General features: G+C 33.9%; 1 protein-coding gene across 1 annotated transcript in view; it reads left to right on the top strand.

Annotated features, from left to right (window-relative positions):
• ABCA5 (ATP binding cassette subfamily A member 5) overlaps positions 1-18,129 on the top strand; it is a gene marked incomplete at both ends in the record, with an annotated part of 58,346 nt that extends 40,217 nt beyond the window's left edge. Inside the window, 17 exons of the mRNA XM_080714254.1 lie at positions 743-856; positions 3,371-3,541; positions 4,465-4,578; positions 4,969-5,103; positions 6,699-6,773; positions 7,258-7,349; positions 10,767-10,893; positions 11,339-11,456; positions 11,561-11,652; positions 12,464-12,639; positions 13,025-13,100; positions 13,220-13,314; positions 14,056-14,175; positions 15,288-15,437; positions 15,877-15,956; positions 17,390-17,445; positions 18,022-18,129. Coding sequence (XP_080570380.1) covers positions 743-856; positions 3,371-3,541; positions 4,465-4,578; positions 4,969-5,103; positions 6,699-6,773; positions 7,258-7,349; positions 10,767-10,893; positions 11,339-11,456; positions 11,561-11,652; positions 12,464-12,639; positions 13,025-13,100; positions 13,220-13,314; positions 14,056-14,175; positions 15,288-15,437; positions 15,877-15,956; positions 17,390-17,445; positions 18,022-18,129 — 1,899 coding nt within the window. The remainder of the gene's footprint in view (positions 1-742; positions 857-3,370; positions 3,542-4,464; positions 4,579-4,968; positions 5,104-6,698; positions 6,774-7,257; positions 7,350-10,766; positions 10,894-11,338; positions 11,457-11,560; positions 11,653-12,463; positions 12,640-13,024; positions 13,101-13,219; positions 13,315-14,055; positions 14,176-15,287; positions 15,438-15,876; positions 15,957-17,389; positions 17,446-18,021) is intronic.
• Positions 18,130-18,336: the final 207 nt, after the last annotated feature.

The following is an 18,336-nucleotide window of genomic DNA, read 5'->3' as shown; positions in this document are numbered from 1 at the left end:
ACTTGTATCCCTAGGGCAGTTACAGACATCGGGGTTCTAGGTTTTAAAATCTTTTCCCTGGGAGAAGTTCCAGTTCCATCCAGAGATTGGATATGTCTTTTCCCAAGAGGGAAAAGAAACACTTAGGATGCCAGTTAGCATATAGTCAACCAATCAACAAAGAGCAATAAAGATCATCTTTATATTTCTTACCATTGCATAAGATCACTGGTAGACATGCTAATTGCTTTTCACGTTTTTTTAGTCATGAAGCCTAGTTTATATGCCAGATTGTTTTGTGGTGTTGGAAAGAAAAGACGACCATCATGATTCATTCATGAGCACAGAGCTTTTTAATTGATTAGTAGCTGAATTGGTACTAGTGCACTACCACCTGTTAATAAGCCTGCCACCTAGCCGGGCGTGGTGGCGCACCCTTGTAATCCCAGCATTTGGGAGGCTGAGACAGGAAGATCACAGTTCAAGGCCAGCCTCAGCTGCTACTTAGTGAGGTCCTCTGCAACTCAGTGAGACCCTGTTTCAAAATAAAGAATGAAAAATGGGGCTGGGGGTGTCGCTCGGAGGTAGAATGCCGATGGGTTCCATCACCAGTACTGCAAAAAACAAACAAATGAATAAATAAAATCAACCTGCTAAGACTGTGCTTAGCATAGATGTCTTAATGTGTTCCTAAGAGGTTTCAGTATTCTTCTCAGATGTACTAAGTTGATATAAAGTGATTCTCAGTTTCATTTCATTTCAGGAAATTACTGACATAGTTTTTAAAATTGAGCTGTATTTTCAAGCCGCTTTGCTTGGAATCATTGTTACTGCAATGCCACCTTATTTTGCTATGGAAAATGCAGAAAATCATAAGGTAATGACCCAGTTTTAAAAAATTACAGATATGGTTGCTAATAAGTGTCATAAAAATAACCTTTTGGCATGATCACAAATCTTATGTATTATTTCAGGAGTAAATAAATGGAGAAAGAATACATTTATTATTATTAGAATTTTGATAGTTAATATTTGTTACTTGAGTGCTTGATATGTGCTTTAGAAATTGCATCCTCTGTTCTTCACAACATTATGAGGTAAGTTTTATTTTACCTACTTTATGGATCAGTAAGTCAAGAATGGGAGCGTTCATGTAACTTGCTCAGGTTGACCCAGCCTGTGTAAATGGTGAATCTGGGAACTGCCAACGATGTTTATGTTCTTAACTGGCACTCCAACCTGCCTGACCCCTTTAGCCTTTAGTGGACTATACTGAATGCACAGGGCATTCATTTCTTAAGTGGGAAAAAAGATGGAAAATGATTGTCATTCATTCTAGCCTAGGAAAAATTGATAAGTAGATTTCTTTGGCCTTCTTTTCCTTTCCTTTCTGGACCTTCCTCTCTTGTCCCCCAGACAGTAGCGATCTTGTACAGCCTTTGGCTGTTCAGTGCTCAGTCCTCTGCTGAGCTCAGTGCATCTTACTCCTCTAGTCACAATTCTTACCTCTTTGTGAATGATCTTAATACAGAAGCAAGTTTACCTAAATGAGTAAACACATGAAAGGACCAGTGAGCCTAAGCTCCGTTTAAATTTTTTAGTGAATTTTGATAAATACTAATACATTTTAATTAAAATTTTATTGAGATAAATAATGAAAATTTAGCTAGGTGTATGGCATGAGCTTGTAATTCTAGTACTTGGGAGGCTGAGGCAGTAGGATTATAGGTTTGAGGCTAGCCTCAGCAAATTAGTGAGGACCTGTTTCAAAATAAAAAATAAAATAGGACTGGGAAGATAGCTCAGTAGTAGAACCTCCCTGGGTTCAATAATCAGCAAAAATAAAATAAAATAAAATAAATAAATATATATATATATAATTTATTATGCTTGCTTTGGCAGCACATATACTAAAATTGGAAAGATACAGAGAAGATTAGCGTGGCCCCTGCACAAAGATGACACGCAAATTTGTGAAGTGTTTTATGTTTTTTAAAAAAGAAAATAAATTTGTTTAGTATAGAAGTAATACATGAGTCTTAGAATACACGAGTCTCTAAAAGCTCCCTTTGAGCTTTTAGAAATTCATTAAATTTGTATATATGAATCACCTGTTCTTTTTATTGCTGAGTAATATTCCACAGTGTAGATATACCACAATTTGTTTCATCACTACCTATTGAAAAATATCTGGAATGCTTATAGTTTTCACTATTATAAATAAAGTTGCAGCTGGGCATGGTGGCGCACACTTGTAATCCCAGTGCTTGGGAGGCTGAGACAGGAGGATCGCACAGGTTCAAAGCCAGCCTCAGCTACTTAGGGAGGCCCTGTTTCCAAATAAAGTATAAACTAGGTTTGGGAGTGTAACCCAGAGGTAGAAAGCCCCTGGGTTCCTCAGCACTGCAAAAATAAATAAATAAATAAATAAATAAATAAATAAATAAATAAAGTTTCTATGTACATTTGCATATAAGTTTTTATTTCTCTAGGTTAAATGCCTACAAGGTTGTATGATTGCATATTTAGTATTATAAAAAATGACCAAATTACTTTCTAGAGCACACATATGGCATTTTTACATTCTTTCCAGAAATGTATGAGTGATAAAAATTTGAGTTATCCCAAAGAATTGTATTTAATTGGTTCATGTTTTATACTTACATTGTAATTAACATATGTCTGATGTTTGTATAATTTATTGAACTTATAAAACTTAACTCACTTTTTTCTTTTTTGTCTTTTCAACACATCTTTGTATATCTTGGTTTCTTTGTTTCACTTTCTAGCCTTTTGTATAAGACCTTTAATTATTAGCAGATATTTTTATAGATGGCGGAAATCAACTAAATGAGAGTGTTAGGCACTTGAATTTGTGAAAAATTTAAAACTTTTGAATTAAAATGAGAGCTTGAGAGAAAAACAGATTAAGTTTAGTGTCAGCATTTATGTGTGATGCCAACAGCACCTTACGTTTATGTTCTACACCATCTTATATAAAAGGCTTTCAGATACCTTACCTGTGTACAAGAGCTTTACACTTACCTGAAGCTTTAGCAGGCCTGGAGGATATTTGGCAATTAATTATTAGTGTTTTATTAAAGTTAATTCTCACAGCCATAACTTCCCATGACATCTTTTGCTTTGTTTTGTTGTATTCTGATTCTTAAATTAAAAAAAAAAATTGTTACGTCTCAGAAACACTGAGCCAAATTACAGGCTAAATGGTGTCGGTTTAATAGCAGGCGGGATATACTTATAGGCCTGGAATGTGATTTTTTTTTTTGTCTTGTTTATATAAAATTAAGAGTTCTATAATGCGAGTTTTTTGTAAAGTGTTTAAAATTACAAAAACAATGTTTTTTTTTTTTTTTCTTTTCCTCTTTTTTAGATCAAAGCTTATACTCAGCTTAAACTTTCAGGTCTTTTGCCATCTGCCTATTGGATCGGACAAGCAATTGTTGATATCCCCTTATTTTTTGTTGTTCTTATTTTGATGCTAGGAAGTTTATTTGCATTTCATTATGGGTTATATTTTTATCCTATAAAGTTCCTTGCTGTGGTAAGTTAACATCAGTTTTTTTTCCATGCTACTTATAGGTACAATGTTATTTAAAATTTAATTATTTGTGCATATAACAACTATTTGCTTTAGGAATATAGATACTAGTTTTTTTTAAAAAATAGAGCCAATATTTAGCTATTGTATATGATACAGTTAATTTAATTTATACTAATAAGATGATTTTATTTAAAAAATCATCACCATTTAGAAATAATCCTTAGAACTGAGGTGGCCTTTCAAGTAGACACCTGCTATGTGTAATGAAACATGCTTACAGGTACCACTTACAAAATGCCTTCCTTCACTGTTCTTTGCCAGAGCTTAATCACAAGGAAGATACTCTTTTATTTTATAATTTATAATATGACTTAAAATACAAAGGAACAATTCACATTCGTGTTCACATATAAATGACATAGTAGACCCTTCCATTAAATGATTTTTATTAAGAAAAAGAGAAAACAGCTACGTGAGGTTGTTGCTGAACATAAACTTACTAGTTTTTCCAGAGATCAAACTAACCTTATATGTTAATTTCTGCCATATGGAATAATATTTTCTTAAGATATTTAACATATTAAGTATGTTAAATAGTCAAAGTTGATAAGAGAGATAAAGTTCTAACCAGCTCTGCTTGCTTTTCATAATAATGAGATAGTGTTTTATTTGTTATAAAAACTAGGTAATGTTCAGTTTAGATGACATACTCAAGTTGTGTTAATTAAAAGCATGATCTTTACTGATTTTGTGGAAATGTGAATAACAGATTTAAAGCAATGAAAGTTTCATTTTCTGGAATGATTTATTGAGTACAATTTTAAGAGCAATTATTACTTGTTTTAGTATGATTACAGTATTTTATGTCATATGTATTACTGACTTGATATTCTGATAGAAACGTACACATTTCTGATTCACAGGTTTTTTGCCTTATTGGTTATGTTCCGTCAGTTATTCTGTTCACTTATATTGCTTCTTTCACCTTTAAGAAAATTTTAAATACCAAAGAATTTTGGTCCCTTATCTATTCTGTGGTGAGTCACATTTTATATTATTTTCATTTTTTATAGCAACATATTTAAAAGTCACAAACTCTTTCATGATTATACTAAAAAATATCCTGGGTCTTGCAAGTGCAGAATTTAGCAGAGAACTAGCAGCATCTCTTTGTGTGTAGGTTTATCTTTCACATCACGCGGTCTGTGAAGGGCTGGCGTGGAAAGCATCTTAGATTGCCGCAGAGACGCGGGCTACAGACAGCTGGTATTAGCATAGTGCTGCTCCTTGGCTGCGGGTCATCCGTGACCCCACGTTTCATTAGAGTATTGAAAACAATAATTACTAAGGCACCATTTGACAATAAACTTGTATGAAAATTTTAAATACATTGTCAGTTGTTTTTTTCTCTCTCTCTTTTTCTCCAGGTAGCATTGGCTTGTATTGCAATCACTGAAATAACTTTCTTTATGGGCTACACAGCTACAGTTATTTTACATTATACCTTTTGCATAGCCATTCCGATCTACCCACTCCTTGGTTGCCTCATTTCTTTCATAAAGGTAAATCTCTAAGATATCTTAATAATTTAAAAACATAAATACATATTACCTAATCTTTGAAATTTTAGTCCTTGTACTAAAATAATAAAACGTATCAGGCTGCTACTACTTGATTAAATATTATTATTGCAACAATTTGAAATAAATATTGAATCATTTTTTCTCTTCAGAGTTCTGTCTTTTATTACGGAATTTTTATACGTTGATTGTGCATTATCCCAACCTGCCCTCCTGCCACTCCCTCCCCATACATGCTAACAAGGCTGTTAGCGAAGCCTTATGTATTCCTTCATGTGTGCAGAACGTTACTTAGACTGTGTTTCTTCGCAGGCCTCCTTTTTCTTTCTCCACCTGCTCCCCAGCTCCCTTTCACTGCTCTACAGGTCTCTCTCCTTATTTAACTGAAGTCCCTTTTTTTCTTATTTTCTCTCCCTCTACCTTCCACATATAAGAGAAAACATACAACCCTTGACTTTCTCAGACTGACCTCATTTAGAATGATAGTCCGTAGTTTCATTCATTATCCGGTAAATGATACACTTTTCTTCTTCTTTATGGCTGAGTAAAGTTCTATTGTGTGCATATACCCCATTTTCTTTATCAGTTCATCTGCTGACAAGATGCCTAGGTTGGTTCCATAATTCAGCTGTTGTGAATTGTGCTGCTCATATAAACATGGTTATAAATGTATCACCATAGTTTTCTAACTTTGTTTTGGAAAGATATCAAGGAGTGGTAATAGCTGGGTCTTAAGTTGGTTCCATTTCTGTTCCCTTGAGGACCTTCCATAGTGATCTATATGGAATCTTTTCAAGCATGTCTGACTGTAAATTGCCCATCACATTTATTTCTAATGATTATTTCATATTTAAAATGATGTATGTAATTAGATGGATGACCTAGTTTCAGTTAATTTTGTTTTTAGAAGTTTTTCAATGATTAAACATTATATAAGGATGAGAATAAATAAAGCTTGAGGTTTTTGTTCCAATAAAAAAGTAAAGAAAAACAAATTTGTTTAAAAATTAAGTAAATAACTTAAAACCTTTTTTAATGCTTAGAAAAAATTAAGAATTTTTGATTTAGGATTGCTGATTAATTCTACTCACTACTCTTCCTTTTTTCCTATATTTTAATGTGTTTAATTTATACCTACTCTCAGGGCTATTTGGGGGCAAGGAAGATTTATTTTTAATTTTTTTATTGATGCATTATAGTCATACATCTTAATGGGATGAAAGACTTGTGTAGACATACATGCACTCATCACGCAATTAGCCCTTATCCAATCCCTATTTCATTCCCTCCCCATTCCTCCTTCCCATGCTTGGCTTAGTGATTGACTTTCATATGTTTAAGTACATCATGTGCTTTAGAGAGTTTCCCTCTTCCCCCTCCCATCCCCCCAGTTAGGTCGCCTTATTTGCTCTTCTATAGGATCTCCTTCTTCATTTGAAGTACAAGACATAGCTTATTAATATGAAGAACTAACTTATAGAGAATGCACATTTACTGAACAAAGTAAATTTTTAAAATTCTAGTTCACATATTTCTACATACGTAGTATATATGTCTTTAAATTTTTTTTTTCTTAGGTTTCTTGGAAGAATATGCAAAAAAGTGACAATCCATACAATACATGGGATGGACTTTTAGTGGCAGTTATAATGGTAAGAAATAACAAAAAACATTTTTTTGTGTGTTAGCACATTACTTTAAAAATAGTATGGTTATTTTTATTTTAAGTACCTGTTTCCACTTTAATATACTTAGTTTTTTCATGTTACTAATGATATTTAGTGGCAATTCTGGCTTCTTTAGAGGCAAAAAACAAAGTCTTGATGTTTGGTTATATTTTATGAAACAGAAAGTGAACATTACAGAGGTAGAAAATTATGCTTGTGTTAATATTTAGGGCTGAGGGTGAAGTTACTCAGTGGTAGGACACGCTAGCATATGCAGGTCCTGGGATCAGTGCCCAGCACTGGAAAACAACAGATAAAAATCCTTATATTTATTTTTTATCATGATAAGCATAATCAAGTTTTGATTAATCATTTTGGTAATGATAAGGAACCTGATGAATATAGGCTTGGTTGTGGAAAGGAAGAAAAAAGAAATGACTGATTCATAAGCTGTTACTTTTTTTTTTAGCCTTACCTGCAGTGTGTACTATGGATCTTCCTCATACAGTACTATGAGAAAAAGCATGGAGGCCGATCCATAAGAAAGGATCCTTTTTTCAGGTCAGTTAATTTTAGGCTTCAATGTCCTTAGAGTATTTCTGCATTTGTGCTACCATTACCATACATAATTTTAGCACAGTCGAACACTCCTAAAACAGCCTTTGTACCAATAAACAGTCACTTTAGCTATTTTCTCTCCCATGCTTCCAGCCCTAGGTCACCACTAGTACCCTTCCTGTCTACGAGGCTTGCTTATTTTGCACATTGTATATATAGGCTCTTTTTATCTGACTTCTTGATTTTATTCTTTTTTTCCTACTTTTTATATTTTGCAAAATTAACTTTAATGTATACAGAGCAAATTGATGTTTGAATCCTTCCCATTATGCTTACCGTATGCTCAGTATTGTAAATACTTATTTAGTTCATTTTAAAGCATTAATGTTATTGGTTTACTGTTAAAAAATCATCTTGTTCACCAGAAAGCACCGTTATAAAATTGTTAAGATTTGGACAATAAATTAGTATCCAGCACGTGACTCTATGCTCAGCATAACGTTTGGAAGGTTTATCATGTAGCTTTTCACACTGCTTCGCTGGCTCTTTTTTGCTGAGTGACATTGCATTGTGTTTCTGCTGCACTTTACATATGTCAGAGTCCTTTCTGTTCTTCTCCCTGATAAGTAATGTTGATGTAAGCATTTGTGTACATATATTTTCATTCCTTTTAGGTGAAATTGCTGAGTCACATGGTAACCCTGTGTTTGGCCTTTTTGAAGAGTTATAAAACTTAGTAGTTCTATTTTATGTTTCGCAGGTTGTTTTTCCCACATCATTGCCAATACTTGTAAATGTTTTTTCTTTTTTTTTGTCATCCTCCTCGGTTTGATGCCTTTTGTGTTTTTGATTTGCATTTCCCTTATAATTCTTCATGTTGAGAACCTTTTTGTGTATTTATTTTTCATTTTTAAGACTTCTGAGAAATGTCTAGTCAGATCCCTTGCACATTTTGAAAGTTGAATTGTTTATCTTTTATTATTTAATGTGTGTGTGTTATTGAGTGTGTGTGTAACTGCCAATGTCTATCTAATAGGTAGACATAGATATCTTTAGATTTTGGATACAAGTTTCTTATTCAGCTCTATGATATACAGATATTTTTTTCAAGTCTGTATATTTTTGGTGGTGGTGATGGTGGTGGTGGTGGTGGTGATGGTTCTGTGGATAGAACCTAGGGTATTCTGCTTCTGAGCTATACCCCACCCCTTTTTATTTTTTGTTTCTGAAACAGAGTCTCACTAAATTGTTGAGGGTCTTGCTAAATTTGCTGAGGCTGGCCTTGAACCTGTGATCCTGTCTTAGCCTCCCAAGTACTGGTTAACAGGCATGCACCACAACACTCTGCTTGTGCATTTTCCCCATGGGTTATTTAAAATTTTAAATGGAATTATTTATCAAAATGTAGTTATTGTTACCAAATTATTCCTGAATTTTTTTTTATAATTCTCATACATTTATTTTGCTTGCCGAATGCACTATAAAAACTGTATACTAAACTGGGCATGGTGGCACATGCTTGTAATCCCAGCATTCAGGAGGCTGAGACCGGAGGATCGCGCTTCGAGGACAGCCTCAGCTACTTAGTGAGGCCCTCCACAACTCAGTGAGACCCTGTTTTAAAATAGACAATAAAAAATAGGGTGGAGGGTGTACCTTGGAATTCACATGCCCCTGAGTTCCATCCCCAGACCGACAAAAACAAAACAAAACTGTATTCTAGATAAATGCATAAGGATTACTAACCACTGGATATTCCACCATTAATTGAGAACTTTAGTATTTGGTTCTTCCTTCTCCTTTCCTCCCTTTTCCCTCCTAAGTCTTGAAGAAGTCTTCAATATCTACATAGATAATGTGACACTAAGCCCTCAGTTTCTGATTTTCTCCAAACCAGTCACTATTGCTTGTATTCTACTTCAATCATGCATCTATATCAGGGTCATGCTATCACTGCTCTTAATTTCATCTATAAACTCTTAAACCTCATTGTCCAGCTCTACCAGTAACTTTCCATCTTCCCCCCACTCTCACGGTGTTAGTCCTTTTGGACTTGTATGGTCTCGTGTGCATACGTTTTTCCTTTTCTCCTCAGTGTATAAGCTAGTCTTTGTTCTGTTTTTTTCCCCTCTATCTTACGTGCTCCCGTGATTCATCACTTTGGTGTCCTTTCTGCATCCTTAGGTATTACATGTCTTGGATCTGTCTAGAAATCATATACTCAAGAGAAATAACAAAAGAACAATTTGATGGCACTATATATTTATCCCACATAAACTTTAGTTTGACACTGTTTGGTAACCTGTCACATTTTTCTAGTTACCATCTCACCTCTTTCATTTCAGTAGTTAGCCTGAGCTTTCTTTGCATTCCCCAAATCACCCTACCTTGCTTCCTACCTCCCAAGGAAAGGTCTTGTCATCTATTTCAAAATACAGAGCACTTAATTATAAATAAACACACTTACCCACACTTTCCACCATTTTTGCCTTCTCTCTGTATCAGAAGAAGAGATACTCCTTCTACTCTCCAAGCTTTCATTTATTCCATATATATCATTCAATTAGTTTTCTTTTCTCTTTCTTTGTCTTTTCTTTCTGAGTTTTAATTCGGAGAGGGGGTGACACCCTCCTTCCATATATAAGAGAATATGTAAACCTCATTTGGCTACAAGTCCATGTCTGCTCCTTCCTTTCATGGCCCCACCCTTCCATCTTCAGTCACTACTTCCCATTCACTCCTCAGCAGCCTGCAGTCTGACATTTCCTCTTCTCTATTTGAGTATTTTCATGAAGTTAAAAGATTTTATTTTATTTTTGCCTTACTTAGTAAACCCAATTTATTTAATCTGGTGCCTTTAACATGATCAACTCTGCTCCTTTACATGTTGCTGCTGTTCCTTTATTTTCTATATTGCACTCTACTATTGTTGGCCTCTTTTTTTTTTTTGTTTGTTTGTTTTTGCAGGTCTGGCTTGTAATCCTAGCATTTGGGGGGCTGAGACTGGAGGACTCTTGGCCTCTTTTTAACTCTTTTTATTCAAAAATTTCTTGCAAGCATTTCTTGTTCTTCCTAACTTAAAAATGGTATTCCTATGGCTTCTAACTTTAACCTCCTCTATTTCATCTTTCTGAACAATTATATTTGTATCTATGCTATAAATTCTTTGAGAGACAACCCATAGCTTTTCATCTCTTGGTGGAATATATGATATCTACTAGTCATAAATAGTAACATTGAATAAGTGGATTTAGATAATATCACTTAAATGCTACATCAGTGAAAAATATCACTTTTAATTCTATCTTTCACAAATAACTCTAAATCTCATGTTTGTATATTTTTAAAAAATCTTCTGTGTAATGCCTACATTTCTTAGAATTTTAATTGTTTGAAAATCTACTATATTTATATACTTAGAGCACTTTCAAAAAAGTCTAAAAATAAGAAGTTCCCAGAACCACCAATCAATGAGGATGAAGATGAAGATGTCAAAGGTGAAAGACTAAAGGTCAAAGAGCTGATGAGTTGCCAGTGTTGTGAGGAGGTAATTTTTTTTTTTTTTTTTTTGTGGGACTAGGGCTGGAACCCAGGGGCATTTGACCTGCGAGCCACACCCCTGCCCTACTTTTATTCTTTATTTTGAAACAAGGTCTCACTAAGTTGCAGAGGGCCTCACTAAGTAGCTGAGGCTGTCCGCGAACCATAATTCTCTGGTTTCAGCCTCCCAAATGCTGGGATTACAAGTGTGAGCCACCACGCCCAGCTTTGAAAAGTATCTTTGTATATGAATCAATCTGAAAAAAGTCTTTTATGAAAAAAATATTTTTGTCAGTTTACACTTGAATGAGCCATGATTTCAGTCATAAGTAGAAATTTATTTGTACACTACCCTTTTATTAGAAAATATAGTTCTTATGATATGGATGTAAGTATGTGCATGAAATGACACGTGTTTTATGACATCCTTTGAATCTTGTTTTCCTTACTAGAAACCAGCCATCATGGTCAGTAATTTGCATAAAGAATATGAAGACAAGAAAGATTTTCTTCATTCAAGAAAAGTAAAGAAAGTGGCAACTAAATATATCTCATTCTGTGTAAAAAAAGGTTGGTATTTAATTATTTTTTTCTTAAACAACTTTTCCAGATGAGTAATGCTATTTTTAGTTTGACTTGCATCTGAAGATTTTTTTTCCTTTCAATTTCTATAGGAGAGATCTTGGGACTGTTGGGTCCAAATGGTGCAGGCAAAAGCACACTTATTAATATTCTGGTTGGTGATATTGAGCCAACTTCAGGCCAGGTATGGGATATGCTGAATATGATCTTTATTTTAACTAAGATAAGTTAATTAATGAAAAATTAGGATCTTGAATATTAAATTTTATGTCTTTAATATTTTTAGTATGGCTTAATGAAATTATAATATCTTTGGTTATCTGAAAATAATATACATGGCAAAATGTTTATACACAGATGCAAACGTGGTCTACTATTTCGGTGTTCATAGTTATCACATGCATGGGTGATTTATCTACCCACTTACTGGAAGATAATTATATTAGTAATTTCAGGATATACGAGAGCTAGTCTTGACCCTGTCATTGATTAGTCTCCAATTGTAAGCATGTTATTCATCTCTTGGTAGAAACCTCACAAAACTCTTCTGGACCTGTTTCCTGTTTCTCTCCCCCTTGCTTACTTCCTATGTATTAGCTACACTGGTATGTTGCTTTCCTGGACAATACTAGGCATACTCTTCTCTCTGGGTTTTTGCCTGAACTGCTTCCAATGCTTGCTAACCTTATCCTCTAGAAATTAATGACTAAATTTACTTCCTTCCTTACCTCAGATATCTTCCAGTAGAGCCCCCTGATCATTCTAGTTAAAACTGTAGCCAGCTTTGTTACCTGGCTATACAGTAAAATACTTCTTTCTAGCCATGACATTGAACTTCATCTTGGCTGTGTGTGGTATTCCATCAGTAAAAAGTAGTAAAAAATGACCTGTTATTACTTTGGCTGCCAGAGTTTGAATTAATCTACTTTCTATTTCCTTTTTGATAGAAATTAAGCAAAAAAATATACACTAGAAATTTGTTTGTATTTCTCTAGGTATTTCTGGGAGGTTATACTTCAGACACAACTGAACATGATGACACCTTTAGGTGTATGGGTTACTGTCCTCAGATCAACCCGTTGTGGCCAGATATTACATTACAGGAACATTTTGAAATATATGGAGCTGTGAAGGGAATGAGTGCAAGTGACATGAAAGAAGTAATAAACCGGTAATTAGATCTCTTTGTTATTGGGGGAAAGGTTTACATTTCACACTTTAAAAATTTCCTACCAAGCATTCCTGTGGATCAGTTTTCATAGGAAATGACCACTAGGTGTTCATGTTTATTTGCACATTGTGATAGCTATGAAACGAAAAGGCAGTGTTCTAACTACAGAGTGACCCTATAAATGTCACGGAACAATTTAAAGTAAAGCATTTTATCAGGATATTACTTTGTTTAAAATGATGCATATTGGAGATTTTTGTTCTTACATAACAGTACAAAAGTTCGACTAACTATTCTAGAAAAAACAATGTCAGTGATCACACACAATTTACATATGTATTTTTTCATATCATGGTCCATTTATTTTGTATTGTCCATTTTGCAGAATAACAAATGCACTTGATTTAAAAGAACATCTTCAGAAAAGTACAAAAAAACTACCTGCAGGAATTAAGCGAAAGGTACTTTCACTAAACAATGGATATATCTATGTTGTTGATATGTCAGTGCCTGTTACTATCTTGATAACATTTTTTAATGTTTAACTTACATCCCACCTCCTCTTTCCCTTTCCATTCAGTTATGTTTTGCTCTAAGTATGCTGGGGAATCCTCAGATCACTCTACTTGATGAACCATCTACAGGTATGGATCCCAAAGCCAAACAGCATATGTGGTGAGTATGACACTAAAGACACATGACAGTATATTAATAGTGCCATTAATAATATCATTAATAGTATTTTAGAAAAAAGACATAGTGTATTTAACTAATGGGGTTGTAAATCTTGATTTAAAATCCTATGTAAATGAAAGTCAAGTATTTAGATTTCTAGAAATTTCCCTAATCTCTAAAAAATTTCATATTTTTCATGAGGTATTCATAATATTTTGTATATCTCAGAACAGAAATGAGTATATGGATGATTGTTAAAATAGTTCTGCTTTATGAATAGTTTTAGAAGTTTTTTTAGTCATTTAACATATAAGTTATTTTCTACTTGATAAAAGATTGTTGTAAATTTATGTGACAATGGTGTCTAGTAATTTAAAGTACTAATAGTTAAACAATTCTTTGAACCTTGATTTTCATGCTTATAAAATGTAAGGTTAGGTTTAGATATATGTTGCTACTTGCTTATAATTCTGTGGCTATTTTCTTTTAATATGAGAAGGCATCAGTTTTTATAATTAGTCAGTTATTATACTTTTAACCCCTATCAACACTTGAAATCAAAATTTCTCTTCATTTGATAAACTTTTGAAACTAAAGGAAAACAAATCAGAATAGATAAAAGTCATAGTTTGGCATGTTATAATACCTATAGCAATTGATACTTGGGAAGTTTTAATTAACCAAATAATTGGATTTTTAAAAAAACTCTTACTTACATTTTATTTGATTTATGTCTTATAGGCAAGCAATTCGAACTGCATTTAAAAACAAAAAGCGGGCTGCAATTCTGACCACTCATTACATGGAGGAGGCGGAAGCTGTCTGTGACCGAGTTGCTATTATGGTGTCCGGGCAGTTAAGGTAGATGTCTGAGCAGCACGCTTTTTAGGGAAGGAGAGCCAGGGGATGGATTTTGAATGTCATTGTTTCAGAAACTAACAGTAATAAGCATTAACTTAACTATTAAAACATGTTTTGTTTTTTCAATTTTTGAATCAATTAGTTTTCTTTGGAATTACTTGGAAATATGTGAATTTTTTTTTTTCAAGATACAGCTGGCTACTTGTGCTTGGAATTGGCTTAGTTATTTAGTAACTTGAAATGTTATTTCAGGCATAATAGTTGTTATTTTAGGAAACTCTTAGTCATTATATTGGATTATAACACACAATATAAAATAAAAATCTTATTTCATACTTACATATATGTGAGAGAGCAGGCAAATCTTCCTTACAGAATGATTCTAAATAATATATGTAGATATTATCCCATTGAAAAAAGGAGCTTACTCTCCCCACGCTCCAAGGTTAGGCTGAACTTAGCCAGTCTCTTCTAAAACATAAAATACAAGAAGGGGAAAATAGTAGCTTTACAGTTGCAGAGCCCGACATGTACCTCAACTAAACACTGTTGTTCAGATACCATGCACCCCTTGATAGGGTGTGATGGCATGAGAAGGGTACTTCTGCTGTGTGGCATTCTTTCCCAAACCCATAACCCCAGGCTAAGCATGAGAAAAATAACAGACAACCCCAATTGAAGACATTCCAACAAGACATGTGACTAAGGCTTTGCAAAACTGTCCAAGTCTTGAAGAAAGAGGAAAGAGTAAGAAATTGGCACTGCCCATTGGAGAGCCTAAAGAGATGTGCAGCTTGGTGTGGTGTGGAGAAGGATACTAGAACAAAGGACACTAGTGGGGACCAGTACAATCAGGTGGAGTCTGGAGTTCAGTTAATGCTGACGTCTTGATTTGTAAATGTACCGGGGGAGGGAGTGCAAGATGAAAAACTAAGGAAACCGGAACTGGATAAGACTGTATGGGGAGGTTGTGTCGTCCTTGCAACTTTTCTGTTAATTATTCCTGTGTGATTTTATCTAAGAAAAAAAATGGTAGAAATTTAAATGAGAAATCATCCTCTGAAACTGTCAGGCCATTTCATATCTGATCTTTCTTTTAACAATTACTGTAGATGTATTGGAACAGTACAACATCTAAAGAGCAAATATGGAAAAGGCTACTTTTTGGAAATTAAACTAAAGGACTGGATAGAAAACCTAGACATAGACCGCCTTCAAAGAGAAATTCAATATATTTTCCCAAATGCAAGCCGTCAGGAAAGGTAAACATTTTCAAAACAGGGTTATAATTCTTTATAGAGCAGGGATTTAAGCCATTATACTAAGGATTAAGAAAAAAATCTCATTTTAAGTCATAGGTTATGTCTGTATATCTTACATTAACATTCTATATTAGCACCAATACTGGATTAATTTATTATCCCCTTAGAAAAGTTTTGTGTTTACATTAGGGTTTTAGCTTTCAATATTTGATAGTGTTTAAGCTTTTAAAAGTTCTTATTTAGTAGTAATGATAGTTATTTTACTGTACATGATATTATTTTATGAATTCAGTTTTTTAATACAAATAAATATCAAAATGAATTATTAGAACTTAATTTTGAACTTAAAAATTTTAAACTTTAGCTTTAGAATGTAGCAGCAGCAGAAGCAGCAGCAGCTTTAGTAATTTTTGAATTTGTATTTTTTCTTTGTTTTCAGTTTTTCTTCTATTTTGGCTTATAAAATTCCTAAGGAAGATGTTCAGTCTCTTGCACAATCTTTTACCAAGTTGGAAGAAGGTAAGTAATATCTGAAAAACATTATAAGGTAGTTCTCGAATTCTTAAAGAGTTTTATTTTAAAAGTCTAGAATTAGGAAGTCAGTTTATTGTTGAAATTTAATAAGAAGAAAGTCTTTTTTCATATAATGTAAGATATAAAATAAATGCAATAGGGCTTTTGTGGAATAGTTGGGTTGTGGTATAAACCTCTTAGAATCTTCAGTGGGCGTTGCCACCATTTATCACATTGTGACAGTCTAAATGACTGGCTTATCTCGTAGCAGTTCAGTTCAGCAGCAGAATCATTGTATTTCTGGCATCCTTACTTCTTGCTGGCCCTGAGAAGTGAAATGCAGGAGACTAGCGCTCTAGTGGTAGCAGGAGGGAAGAGAGGATTTGAGAGTGCAGGAGGATGAGCATTCCCTAAAATTGTAAAGAAGCTTACTGAATTTGGGCATTTCTAAAATGAGTGGTAGGGATAATCTATATATGCTCGTGTTAGTAGAGATAAGTTCCTAGATTGGGCAAGTGTTCATATAAGGGCTAGTTTACGACATTCATGAACTCATATGTATGAATAAGGTTCATCATCACAGTATTGGGGGAAATGTGGCATTTTATGATGATTTTTTTATTGAATGCCAAATATAAAAGGTTTTCTTATTCACTATATATTCCCATGATATATGTTTTTTAGCCAGAGAGCATTATTTAAAGTATTTTTATGCCTGTAATATATGCATTCACATATGTAGTGGCAGCTTTGCTGGTGATTTCTTTATGACTAAAAAAATAACGCCTGTACCCCTTGGAATTAAAGGAATGACATTTGGTATTAGATTATATTGCAAAGTGATCTGAAATAAATACATTAAATGGTTGTGGAGAGAGGAAACATTTTTATATTCTAGTTTAAGAAGCGAGAACAAGCTACAGTGGGGTTGTGGAGTGGAGATAGAGTGCAAGGGTAAAAAGAAGACCTGAGAAGAAGAGTAAGGAAGAGATGGTTAGAAAAAGAGAACTAAGTTAATGTGAAAGGTCTTTGGGCTGCAGAAGACTTGTGGACATGGGAAAGAGAAGGAAAGATAAAGGAAAATAGCATGTTTTAGCAGCCGTGAGTTCAGTAAACAACTCATCTAAGCAGAGATTGTCAGCCATCTTGGCTTTATTGCCATTTTATTCTTTAAAAGTATCTACACTGGGCATGGTGGCACATTCTTGTAATCCCAGTACTAGGGAGGCTGAGGCAGGAGGACCACAGGTTCAACTTAGGCCCTCCACAACTTAGTGAGATCCTGTTTCAGAAATAAAAAATACAATAGGGCTAGGATGTAGCTCAGTGGTAGGGTGCCCCTGGATTCAATCCCTAGTAACACACACACACACACACACACACACGCATGCACACACACGCGGATCTATAATTAAAATACTGTTTTTATATTTTAATAGCTAAGCAAACTTTTGCCATCGAAGAATATAGCTTTTCTCAAGCAACGCTGGAACAGGTACTATGAAGTTGATTTTTTAAAAATTGTTTTATAGCAGATATAAGTATCAAGCAGCAACTATTTAGGTTTATATTGGAGAAAGAGTGTGACATTATAGAATTATTGTGGAATAATTTTAAACTACTTTTAAGCAACTAGGTTTTCCATTTGCTTATTTTTCAATCTTATTTTTTATATATTTTTACTTGACAAGTCTATTCGTGTACCTTTAGAGGGTATAATATGAGGTCATGTACAAAATATGGAATGGTTAAATCAAGCTAACTTCCATTTGCTAAGTTTGCATAGCTCAGTTTTTTTATTTGGTAAAGCTAGTCATGATGGCATTTTATGTTAGAATATTGTAAATTGTTTAAATTATGACACTGCTAGCTAATATATTAATCAACGATGTATTGATCTCTGAACATTCATCTTTACATGTAATTCATGGAGGTAACTTTTGTTTTAATATTAATATTAGGAAATCTCTGTAGATACTTGTTAATATAATTAGATATGGCTGAATATCGTCTCTCTTTAGTTCACAACTTTTAGATATAATACTTTGTTCATGTATTTCCTTCCCTCTAGGTCTTTGTAGAACTCACCAAAGAGCAAGAGGAGGAGGATAACAGCTGTGGAACTTTAAACAGCACACTCTGGTGGGAAAGAACACAGGAAGACAGAGTCGTGTTTTGAATTTGTATTGCTCAGTCAGCTCCTTGAACTTATTTTTGTCTTCACTTTAACTTCAGTTTGGAAAGTTCATGTTCTGAATGGTAACTGGAGAGACATAAGAATACTTGGGATTTTTCTGAGTTCCTTAACCTAAATGCCGTGGCTGGTTGTGTGTTCTGCTTTTCTTTAAATAAAATCGATGTATAATTAAGTCATCTTGCATTTTTG

This window comes from Muscardinus avellanarius (genome assembly GCF_963383645.1).
Source record: "Muscardinus avellanarius genome assembly, chromosome: 16".
In the NCBI taxonomy this organism is placed as follows: domain Eukaryota; kingdom Metazoa; phylum Chordata; class Mammalia; order Rodentia; family Gliridae; genus Muscardinus; species Muscardinus avellanarius.
This window is presented reverse-complemented; position numbering and strand designations above follow the sequence as displayed.